Source organism: Meles meles, chromosome 4, assembly GCF_922984935.1.
Source record: "Meles meles chromosome 4, mMelMel3.1 paternal haplotype, whole genome shotgun sequence".
Classification (NCBI taxonomy): domain Eukaryota; kingdom Metazoa; phylum Chordata; class Mammalia; order Carnivora; family Mustelidae; genus Meles; species Meles meles.
In genome coordinates, this window is record NC_060069.1 from 64,791,085 (window position 1) to 64,804,070 (window position 12,986).

Consider the following 12,986-nt stretch of genomic DNA (forward strand, 5'->3'; position numbering starts at 1 on the left):
GTCATGTAGACATAAAATAAAATACAGCTAAGACCAGGTATAAAGTACCCAATTTTAGGATGACGTTAAAGTAACTTCGACAGCTCTTTTAATCGACTGCGTTTGATTTTCTAAGATATTTTCCCCAAATTTTGTAATTTTCAATAAGGATCTAGAAATAATATATAAGGGAACCATAAGATAATTTTAACTGGTATTAAAAATGCCCTAATTTCTAGAGAGGTAGGTACTTAATTTTATATTGGCATGGTTTTAACTATCTAATATTGAAATATTATAAATGTATGTATATGATTATGAATACATACATACACACATCAAACATTACTATTCTATAATAGCCCATTATGTCTTTTACCCACAATTGAAACTAATTTAGATTGAGTGTATTTTCTTCTTGTTAATGACAATATTTAAAAACACCATTTAAAAGTGTAGATTTGTTCTTTGGTTTTGGCATTTTTTATCAAACTTAAATCTCCTACCTCTTTGCAACTGAGGTTTCAGCTTTCAGAATGGACTAATATAATATAAACTCATTGAAAAATCTGGTCATTATTTAGATGCTGCTTTACATTTCCTATGAAAAGGGTGACTAACATAAATGTCTCAACTTTTCTAAATTAAAAATCCTTTTAGGATCAGAAATGGCAGCTCAACTCATTTGTCCAGATTTTCAAGTTAGGAAAACAGCTCACTGCAGAATTCAGAGACTTTTTTAAATTTAACTTAATACCAGTATATAAATTTACCATAATCCCCTCCTTCCTCTCCAAGAGTGTATTTGAGAAGAGTGTCTTATTTTTAAGTAGTAAGAGGAGGATACTTTGACATCAAAACTATCCATTGGACACAACTACATTTAGAAGGAAAACTTAATTTTATTTTCTCTTAAATCCTTAGGAGGAAAAATGGTATTCACTCATTTGTAAAGATGTGGGGGCTTGAGGAGATGTTAGGCTTACACAGAGAAAACAATCCTTTTGAAATTCTTAACTATCTTCCATTTTTAAATGTCTGTTTGCTACATACAGTTTTAGCTTATTTTTCTAGGATGGCTGGCACCAAAGAAGCAGTAATAAATTATTAAACTGAAATCATTAACTGACTGTTCACAGCAGACACTGTACTCTGCTAATTGTATGCTTGTAGGTAGCACAGAGGGAGGCTGTTTCAGAATTCTTCTTTAATTAAAATTACATAGAATTACAAAGCACCAACTGTGAACTGTAATGAAATCTTGGTAGAACCATTCTGTTCACCTGGAAAACAATACAGGCACACATTGAGACAACTTGCCACATTTTATACCTAATAACAGAATGAAGTGGACATTGTCAGGAAACACTGAAAATATGACAATACATCCCATGAGCTATTTTGAGTGGTATCTCTTTATTTTTCTTTGAAAAATTAGACTTGAAAGAATTAAGAATAGTTTGGGCTGATTCTAATTTCCAATTTGTCTTTTCAAATTTCTCAAAGATTTCAACGTTGTCTAAGAACTTAATATACCAAGCAGTTCTTTTCTGGAAAGTTATGTATGATTCTAGTCCTATGTTCTGAACAATATTTCTTTTTGCTTGAAGTACTCCTGAAACTTATGCTATATGGGGTAATTATCAAAATTTTAGGGGCGCCTGGGTGGCTCAGTTGGTTAAGCAACTGCCTTCGGCTGGCTTAGGTCATGATCCCAGGGTCCTGGGATCCAGCCCCAAGTCAGGCTTCTTACTCAGCAGGAAGCCTGCTTCTCCTCTCCCCCTGCCTGCTACTCTACTTGCTTCTCTCTCTCTCTGTCAAATAAATAAATAAAAATTTTTAAAAAGTCCCATCATGAAAATTACCAAATTTTGATACTAATTATCAAAATAAGTAAAATTCTTGCATATAGCAACCTTTAAAATTGCTAATAAAGTTTGGAAAGATGTCATATTTCTATTACAGGATAATTGGAGTTCTATTTATGATGGTGTTTTTATCACAGGGGTCTATCCTAGACTTTATTTTCTTCATAGTATATAGGTCTTTTTAATGTGAATATAAATAGTAAATAGTTCAAATATAATAGTATAATAATAAATATAAACAGTGTAAATTATATCTATATTTACTTTTATTTTTAAAAAACAGAATCTTTCTAAATAATATATCAGATAGCCTACTATTGAATACCATCTGCTAATGTCATCATTTTAATAAAATTTTGAGGAACCATTATGTCCTTGTTGCAAATGTATTAGCTGTACTTTAGTAATTTATGATGAATTTATTAGAGCCAAGTCATCCCTCTAAATCTTGTCTCATATTTTTCTCTATAAATAATGTGGATTTCACCTAATATTTCTGACTTTGCCTAAGCAGCTGCTACTGACTTTACTAAAATCAAAACCACTCTCAGAGACTAAAACACTAGTTCAGGTACAGTAAAAATATAAAAGTTCATAAAACATGTTTATATTTTCTGTTATGTGCATTTTTTAAGGCCTTGCCAAGCATCTAAGTCTCTGAAAAGAGTGGATGGTTAAGGGGGAAGTACTACACTGCTGGTTATTTAGGGTAAGAAAGTATGTAGCTTTTCAAGTTAAAAAAGTAATAGACTTGGAATCTGAGTAGAGAGCGCTATTTTAAATTTTAGTAACTATTTTATCTTCCTGATAAACCAAAATTTTAAGTCAATGTAGCAAATGTCAACAGATCTAGAGCAATTAATGGGGATTTATTTGTGCCTGACAACCGGGGTTTGGGAATCACAACTCCCTTTAATGGTCATAATGAATAATTATTAGTCATATAACTCCTTAAATATGCTTACTGGTTTCCTTTTCTTAAGAAAAAAAAAAAAACAAACCTCATTAAGTTCTTAATCACCAATAATTGAGAGTTTTGGGCATTTAATAGTTTTTAAATTGTGGAGTATTGCCTCAATTAAAATGTTCTCTGACATATTTCAAGATGTTTTTGTGTCCCCCTTTACTAATTCTACCAACCTCAGGTACCAACCAAACCAAACCAGCAAAAGAATATAGAAGTGCTGACTAAATATAATTTTTAGTTAAAAAATATATAAAAGTCTTTAAGAGCAGTTTTAAAAGGCTATATTTAAAATATAAAATTGCATCTGAATACTGAAATATTAATATTAAGGTATTCCTAGCACAGTTAAAAGAATTTTAAATATCTCTTAAATTCCCAAAATAAATTGGTAGAATCTACAGTGTTGCTTTGACCCATTTTTATCACTTCAGATTAGTCTTTTTGAAACTATGGAAATAGCTTATGAAATATGTAGTTTTTTGGTTATTATAAAACACACATGAAAAGTGATAAAAATTGTGATTGGCTTAAAGATGGCAAAAGAATAACTAACGGTAAAGACACAGAGGAGAATTAGAAGTAATGAATAGAGCTCCACTAAGAAGCCTTAGGTTAGTTTAAGTGAATGAGGTGCCCCTCCCAGTCAATATCCCTGGTAGCCTCTGAGTTCAATCGCTGAGAAATCAAGTAAAGATTTCAGTTATCAGTGAATAACGGAGAATAAGTAACTTGACTTCTGACTAGAGTAAAAAGTAATTTGTTAAGTAGTTTATATTTGTTGTTTTATGTCTAGTGATGGTGATTTATAATTTGGAACAAATCAAAAATGAAAATTGGCCTTGGTTTTTATTCACACTCATGTCTACAAAATAATTGTAAAAGGAATTGAATAGAAGATGGTCAGACTTTTCTACAAAGGTTTTTTGTTTGTTTGCTTTTGTTTTTATCCTGAAGAATATTTGAATTTATCTTTCATGTCTTTGCTGTTTTAACAAGCATCCAAAACAACAGCACAGAGGAGTGGACTCAACTTGACCTGACTGCTCTTACATTCTATACTTCGGAGCATTTAAAAATATATATTGATTTGGTAAGTCTTGTGACTGACTGGCTTAGTACTTAACCTGAATACTACCTGCCAGTTTAAACAGAGATTTTAGTACATTTTTAATAGCTATTTAAAAATGTTAAATGTGCATTGAAAGAGGTCTGTAAAACAGATTCAAATTTATGGGGTTTAGCTCATTATGGTGGCTCAGAAGTATCTTTTGTAAACTTGTAAATGTCTTACTTGATGCTATTTATCAAAAGAGAAGAAGTGCATTAAATCAGCAAAGTAGTTTTTAAATAAGAAAGTTATGTATATTAACTTTGTGAGTTCTTTCAGAAAATTTAGAGTTTACAAAGTGACACACTAAGAAATTCTTTATACTTAAGTATTATTTAAATAACAAATGTCTAGGAGTTAAGGATTTTCAAAGGGATCAGCAAATCCCAAAGCCCCTAAGTGGAAGCAGTCTTCTTAAAGCTGTGAGAACACAGTCAACAAATGTCTCAAATGTTTGAAAACTTCTGATTCCCAACAACATTTTTAAAAAACACAATTTGCATTTTGATATTATAAGTTTATTTTTAATCTATTTAACATTCAAAATGATAACTCATGGACAGCTATAATGATTTATTTCAAATATTAATGACTGCTTTGTGTTTAATCTTTATTTCACTGTTGGGGTTCATGGTAAACATATATATTTTTTTAAGACTTTATTTATTTATTTGACACAGAGAGAGATCATAAGTAGGCAGAGAGGCAGGCAGAGAGAGAGGGGGAAGCAGGCTCCCCACTGAGCAAAGAGCTGGGTTCCACTGGATCCCAGGACCCTGAGATCACGACCTAAGCTGAAGGCAGAGGCTTAACCCATTGAGCCATCCAGACGACCTGGTAAATGTGCTTTTAATCAGAGATCATAAATTTCATTTAATCAAAACTTCACCTCTATAATTCAATTTTCTAATGTGAAGTAGTTTATTAAATAAGTATCTAAATGAAGATAATTCAAGTTGTTTAGTAAGGACATATTCATTCATAGTTGTAAGTCATGTAACTAGCATTTCTGCTGAACTGCTTGTAGGTTATTTTATTTTGGAAAGCCATCCATACTATATTATTGATATCGTTATGAGATTTAATTTCTAGGGCTCTGGGAGTTACTTTTTAAACCTGGGATAACATTTGTCACTACTTGAAAAATCTTAACTAGGTTAGCATTAAAAAAAAAAAAAAAAGTACTAAGTGGACTGAAGGTGAACTGAAAATATCAGTGGGCCCCTCTGGATTCTCCACCTAACACCAGGTAAAGGTACACAATGGAATGAGAAGTGTCAAAGCAATCTAGCAAGTACTTACTTGTACAGAGTATATTAGAATTGTATGTCATAAGAAAGTTAGAAAGAGAAAATAATTTTGATATTAGGAAAGTAGTATATATTTTATTGCTTATAGTTGGCAATACCCAGAAAATCAGAACACTTCCATAACCCAGGCTAGAAATTATGTGCTTTTGAAATGAAAGGATATCCATCAAATCTGCCTGGAGTACTGAAGTGATTGCACAGTGTTTACTACAGTTATCTAAATAGGTGGAATGACTGTCTTATCTACACAATTGAATTTATTTATATAATATTTAAGCAAATCAATAGAAAACAGCATTTTTGTCATATAAATTATATTGCTCAAGAAACACTTTATATCAATCAGCCTTTGGTTGTCCTTCATTTTATTGGGTATGGGGTTCTTTTTAAACAAATGTCAAAGGTAAAAATGAAACACATTTTGATATTGGGTAAAATATTTACATAGATTAGAAAACATGCAAAATGGGTACCGAAAGACTACAGGGGGAGAGATTGTTAGTTCAAAGAATGTGGACAAATTTCAGTCAAAACATGGGATGGAACATATCAAAAGTCAGTTCAAGAAAACAACAACAAAAAAAATGCCCCTCTTTCTAAAACATTTTAATGGTTGGCATCAAAATGTAAAACTTAACATTCATTTTTTTAAAAAAATTAAAAATGTATATTTATGTGTAACAACAAGCAAGAAGACAAAACACAGCAAAAACGGGAATTAAAAACAACTCTTCAAAAAAAGACAAGAAGTAAAAAAATAGAAAGGGGTGGAAAAAGTGATTGAGGCCCTTGTCATGCAAATAGATTTGGTGGGAAAAAAAATACCTTCATCTTCAGCACCGTCATTATCACCTAAATCATCTGTCTGTTTCTTTGTAAGGGGACCTAGGATTGAGAACGGAGAAATGGAGGGAAAAAAAAAAGACAATTCAAGAATAAACAAGACTGAGGGGAAAAAAATAAATGTAAATACTAAAATTCTCAAGGGTATTTCCAAAAAGAGTGGGGAAGTGGTTAAGTCAAAGTTGATTATCTATTTTGTTTAAGAAAAAAGAATCCCTCTCCCCAAAATATCATATAGAAGATTTGGTTTGTGAATATATCCAGCATAAAAAATACATTATGGTTTGAAACTCAAATCATAAGCAAAGGAAATGATTTTTTTTAAATATTCACTGCATAAAAAAAGTAAACAGTTTTAGCTGAAAGAACTTAATTTATTCAGTGTCTTTTCTAATTTGAATTGGTGACAACAATAAAGAAAGTAGGCCAAGCTCATCTTTAATTTGGGACAATATAATAACATTAGGGAAAACAGAGATATGAACATTTTTAGGGTGTTTTCTTTTCTTTTTTTCCTCCTAATTTTTTGTAAGAGCATTAACACTTGGATTTTACACCTTTTTATATCGTACATTTTTCAAAACTGTGACTTTTTAAAATTACTTGTCATTAAATATTTCCCCATGTGTTTTAATTAAATATTAGCTGTGGATTTAAGACATTTGCAACCTGCAAAAAAGTATGAACAGATAATCTCATCACTCTGTAGAGCAATGGTAGCATCAATAGAAGTCAGTGTTTGGTTATTAAGCTTTATTTAGTTACAGAGTCAAGGCTTACATTTCATAAACAATTTAGTAATATAACAGAATTATGTCCTCTTGCAATTTCACGTTCAGTATAGTTATTTATAAAGGAATCATTTTTAGGATAATAATTATATTAAAACACTGTGAATGTTTAATAAATGTTTTATTATACTTAACAATATTAATTTGCTAGAATAAAGAAGCACACCAAAGGGGAAGTCAAAGGCCATTTGAAAGTAATTTTAAGTGTCACATAATTGACATATTCAGCACACAAAAAAAAGCAAGTGAAGCCCCACATTTCTTTTCGTTTCCACAACCATTTAATTTGTATGACATTTCATAATCCTCATGCAAAAGCAATCATTACAAACACAGGACACTCAAGTTAAAAGACAGCCAAACACAGCAGTAAGCAAGAGAATTTTGTCATGCATAAAATAACAGTCATAGAAAAAGGAAGGGGAAAAAAAGACTGAAAGTCATGTATTGATTTCAATAATATAAATAGAAAAGAGGCAGGCATTAACTGTAAGCACACTTCATAAGGATTGTTAAACATTTCAAGAAAGTCTTCTGAGTCTTTTCAGTGATTACTGTGCATTATGTTTGTAATTCAAACTATACCTATTATCAGAACCCTCAAAGATTGGAAAACACCATCCCAGAAAATGGAAGGGGAAAAAAAAAGAGATATAATCCAGTTATGTTTCATCAGTGCAGAGAAACAGCCTTGAAAAATAGTACTAACTGGCAAAGATCAAAAGATTGGAATTGGAGAAATTAATGATGTAACTGAAGCGACTCGTTGAAAGGTCATGGTTTCAAGGTCATTCCAAATATAAACAGAGGAGCTGTACACAATAAATTGAGTGATATACTTTTATAGTCACTCTTGTAAGCAATCATTCCATTAAGAGAAAACCTAGATGAAAACAAGTCTATGTTAATTGACACTCTGTTGCAAGTTCACAGAAATCTACATTTCTTTAACATGACCCTGCTTAGTGCAAAAAATACCCTCAATGTTTTTGGATGTCCATGCAACAATGTAGCTACATTTCTGAAAAATAGAGATAGTTTGTGTTTAAATTCAAAAATTGCTGTATCAAAAACTATATTTGAAATATTTCCAGTTTTAAAACCACGCAAAATATTAGGTTTGGAAAATTATTTTCAAGCTTTTTATTTTTCTTTTAACTACCTTAAACAGTAAATGAACAGACCTCAACAAATATTATTTCTTGCATTTCTATTTTCAAGGATGCTGTATAGAAATTGGTTATTTACTAATAGATTTACTAATAGACAACACAGATTAAGTGCAGTCGTCATTATTTATTGCTACTCAAACCACTATCTACTTTCCAATTTTCGATAAATTACTTAATTTGCTTAATTCCTGGCTCTATTAAGAAACCATTAGTGTGAGTTCAAGAAATTTTTTTTTGCTGAATCATCAGTTCACTAACATTTGGAGACATATGTAAAACCCATCACAATTAAATTGACTCTCATCACTTTTGTTCAGGCCTCTTTTGAAAAATTCAGATGAAGTGTCTTTCTTTCCTGTGCTAGGATACCCGAGGCAATTCATGGGACTTCTTCAGGAAATCATTCAGGTTCTACAGTAACCTAGCCAGTAGTTTTACATACTTCGCACACACACGGAATTTGCTGGTTCTTGGGTGGTGCTGTTGGTTAAGTGACCGAGACCGGCTCTGGGTTTGGGCTCAGCCCTGCCCCAAGCTCTGTACTCAGGCTGGAGTCTGCTTAAGACTCTCTCATCCTCTCCATGCCCCTTTCCCCCTCAAATAACTAAATAACTCTTAAAAGAAGAAGAAGAAGAAGAGGAAGAAGAAGAAGAATTATTGCTGGTTCTTGGGTTTGCACAAGATATGATAGCAAGAGAATTTTTATGAAAACATGATCTGCCACTTGTTTGCACATGGGACATAGTTCTCAGTTGCTATTTGACTCTGGGTCTACATAAATAAGGAAGCCATGGAAATGATACTGCATATACCATGAGATGACTTTTCCATGGATAGAATCGTTGAACCACCTTTTTTTGCTGCAGTCTTAATCAGGAAACTGCATGCCTCTTAACTGAGGTGGGATAATGATCACATACATGCACTAGATGGAACATCTTTTACTATAGAAAATCTGAAAAGTTACAAATAGATATAGATATTCAGCATCATAAATAGATGGGACATCATTATCTTAGAAAAAGGTTAAGTCAAATTATCCCAACTAAAGAAGTACACTTAACTGAATACTAAACAAAATCTGTTACTGTATGATATTAAATTGTTCCCATAGGATGGGTTCCAGCAATATCTTCATAATTTCAGCATAACTGGGTTTTCTTAACATCAAGAATTGTTTACACGTCTGATTTTTTGAAGGTTCCCTGGGAAGAAGAGGGCTGATAACTGTTTTTGGCCAAAATGGTTATAAAAAGAAAACAAAACCCCAGATTTCCTTTATCTCATATGCTTAAAGGCACAAAAAACAAATACCTGAGAAGGTCTGGCATTGCAAATTGAAAAACTCAACATTGGCTTCTCTAAGGAAGCCTCAAACAGAGGAAACATATGCTTGTGGATTACAGAAAGAGATCCCTACATGATCTCAAGATTCCTTATTCCCAGGCTGGAAGGAAAATAGCCTGTTGCTTTGAGCTTCCTTCTTTCTAAGACATCTAGGATATCCGGCTCATTTTAATTTATTCTACACTGACATAATTTGATATAATAACAAATGTTAAAGTTTTTTTAATTGAAAGAAAATATAGTAAGAGGTGATTGTCGTTAATTTTCTTGCAAAAATTAGACAACTACATTTTATTATTTTTTTTTTAAAGATTTTTTTATTTATTTATTTGACAGAGAGATCACAAGTAGGCAGATAGGCAGGCAGAGAGAGAGGAGGAAGCAGGCTCCCCGCGGAGCAGAGAGCCCGACGCGGGGCTCGATTCCAGGACCCTGAGATCATGACCTGAGCCGAAGGCAGCGGCTTAATCCACTGAGCCACCCAGGCGCCCCATAGACAACTACATTTTAGAGACCATATTTCCTGTAGAGTGATCAACATTATTTCCCCAAAGGGTAAAACATTTATCCTTCAACAAAAATGTACAGTAATCATTAACAACATTCCAACCATAGCTTATACTTCTTTTAAACTATAAACAGTGCATTTTCAGTACTAAGCAGTTTAAATGGTATCTTAGAGCACCAAAATATAAAGCGAATGAGTCCCCTAAACCTGGAGAAGTGATTTATTTTACCTTGAAACTATAGGATCTGTCCTCCTTGAGGAATGCACACATAACTCTCATTAGAGTTAATAGGAAAGTGGACCTCCTGTCATTTTGAAAGGGAGTGAGTGTAATTACTATATTTTATATCTCCTATAGGCAATAAATAGATTCAGTGGTGAACCAACAGGACTAGGAAAGTAAAGGAAATTCCTAACCATGAAGGTAAAGGGAGCTCCTAACCATGAACTTTGAACTCATTTAAATCCCAAGAGTTTCTATGCCATTAATATAAGCATAATTCAAAGTGTTGGCCTTTACAAAGGACTTATGATGCAGTCTTACATTTTAGGATCTGACCACAGTGCCTTTTATTTTTAAAAAAAGGAATAAAAATATCAGCATTTCTCCGTAGTTAACTGGAGAATAATTATGAGGCCCTGAAATAATTACTATCCACCCATATTAATGCTGCTTTTTATCCTTCTCTTTGATGAAGGGCTAATATACTTTAGGTCTCAAATACATTAGAACTGATTATAAATTCCTTCATTACGTGTTCAATTCAGCAGAAATTATCTGTACTTTGTGTCACACATATCTGCAAAAGGCAAGCAGGTTGAGGGTATTATTAGCTTCTGACTTAGAAAGCTGGCCATGAGAAATGTGGCTTTCTTAAGAGAGCAAGTCTTTGAAAAACTTTAGGATTATTTAGAGCTCTAAGCTGTTGTGAGTTCCATTGTGATACATGGACAGCCCTAGCTAATGACCTTGCTCTATTCTTTCCCCACCAGACTTTGGGGTAAACTGACTTCATGGGATTCCTAAGGCTATTTCCACAGAATGGGAAAATACAAGTATGTTGCTACTTGTTCTGGGGCAATTGGATTTAAAAAGATTTAAATATTTTCAGGAATGTTCTTAGTCTGTTATAAAACTAGAATCAAGGATGTAAAAATCTGATTATGTCTGCTCTGTATAGAAGACAATGCTGGAATTCAGTATATAACAAATAAAAGTAGCAGATGTTACTGTATTTGATTTTTTCCAAACTGATAAACATTAAAATACAATGACTTAAAGAAATCAGATATCATGACAGTTGGTGTCATTGCAAAGGTAGTAAATTTTACCTATTGAAATTTCGTGAGTTTTATAGAACTACAATACACAACTCTTGAGGATACAGAAATGAGTGAAAGCAACTGATTTGGGATAATACTCATTAATTTGTTATGACTATACTTATTAACTAAAGGTTATTACACTTATTAAACCATTGATTTTGTTAATATGTAAAGAAATCATAGCTGAGAATAATTTTCTTAGTAATTTTTCAATTAAAAGACAGCATTCTTGTGCAATGTCATAACTATGCATTATGAGAAAATAAAAATATAATGCAAACTGCTGTGATGAGATATTGGAAGCAAACTTTGGAAGAATTCATGGTTTTTAAAGAATCCATATCTGTGCAAATCTTGGTGGCACTACTATGTCATGGATGATGTTTCAGTATCTCTTAGGAGAGCTGCCTATTTAGGCTAGTGGTTTAAATGTACATATGCTATAGAAAGGACCAGATTCCAAGGGTATAAAAGAAGCAGACAAGCTCTGTGTTTATTTTTGTGTTAGAAGAAAACACCTGCATAAAAAAAAAAAAAAAACACACTCCCTCAGTTCTTCAAAAACAGAGCATAGCTTAAAACATGACTTTTGAAAAAATAAAAATTAAAAAAAAACATGACTTTTGGGGAAAAGAAAATTTGATGTTAAGGTCAGGAAAAAAGGAAAGAGAAATCTTGGATTCAGTACACTGAGAAGAGCTCATTCATATTTATAAGAAAAACAAGTTGCTTTTTCATAAAATTACCTTTATTACAACACTTTGAAATCAAAAACAATCCTGTCTAGAACAAAAGTGATAGGATCTGGGGAATTTTTTTTTTTTTTAAGTAGATTAAAAAGTAAATAAAATAGGCTAACTCTTAATCTGAGCATCACCAAATTTGCACAAGCTCATTATTTTCTTAACACTACATTTGTTTGATTTTTTTAATAAATGCACATGCAGTGTTTTATATCATGAAGAATGTCAGGATAATGCTCCCTTTTCATCTGGAACAATGTTCCATATGCTTAATCAATCCTGTAGTACTCTGTGAAGACATACTCTGAACTGACCTGGGTTTCCAAACATTATCCAGAGATGTACTTGGGTGAGGACTCAAGTGCCACAAGATCCCAGAGCTCTCTTAGTAACACATGAGTCTGCGATGGCCTCAGTAGCCCAGATTCCTTGGTATGGTTGCCAGTATTTAGTCGTCCAGCTTTTCCAAATACACGCTATGCTAGGTCACCAGCATACATGGTGAGCAACACAGGCAGGACTTCAGCCCTCAAGAAAGTTAATTTTGTCAAAGAAAGAGCCTTAAAGCAAATAATCACACACATAAGCATATACTTACAGATTGTGTTAAGAAAAAAAAAAAGTCTTGGGGTTATGAGAAGTTATACAAGGCAACCTAGCTGAGCCCAAGGACTGAAAGACAGCTCAGTACAAAGCAAGCAACAAGGTTGGGGTTGGGAAGGTAGGGTGGAAAGAAGATTCTGGGCAGAAAGGCCCTAACGTTAGAGGGAGCCTGGAGGTTGGTAAGGTTGGCAAAGGACAACAGAGAGTAGTGGGAGATGAGGATGAATACGCAGCTTCTCTAGCCTAGGGATTTTTGTCTTAACCCTGAAATCAATAGGAAGTCATTTAAGGGGTTTAAGCACACACTGACAAATTGAGCCCTATCTGAATCTTAAAGAGAAAATCACAAAGAGGTGAGGTCACTCTAAATCGTAGGGCAGAGAATACTTCACACAGAGGTCTGCACTATGTTCTTATCAGA

The 12,986-nt window shown here is 32.9% G+C and overlaps 1 protein-coding gene across 5 annotated transcripts in view; it reads right to left on the minus strand.

Moving 5' to 3' along the window:
• NLGN1 (neuroligin 1) overlaps nt 1–12,986 on the minus strand; it is a 696,790-nt gene that overhangs the window by 467,496 nt on the left and 216,308 nt on the right. For 3 of the 5 annotated variants that reach the window (XM_046001281.1, XM_046001282.1, XM_046001280.1), the window contains exon 4: nt 6,058–6,117. The exons of the other annotated variants lie outside the window; for them this stretch is intronic. In XM_046001281.1, coding sequence (XP_045857237.1) covers nt 6,058–6,117 — 60 coding nt within the window. The remainder of the gene's footprint in view (nt 1–6,057; nt 6,118–12,986) is intronic. 5 annotated transcript variants of the gene reach the window in all.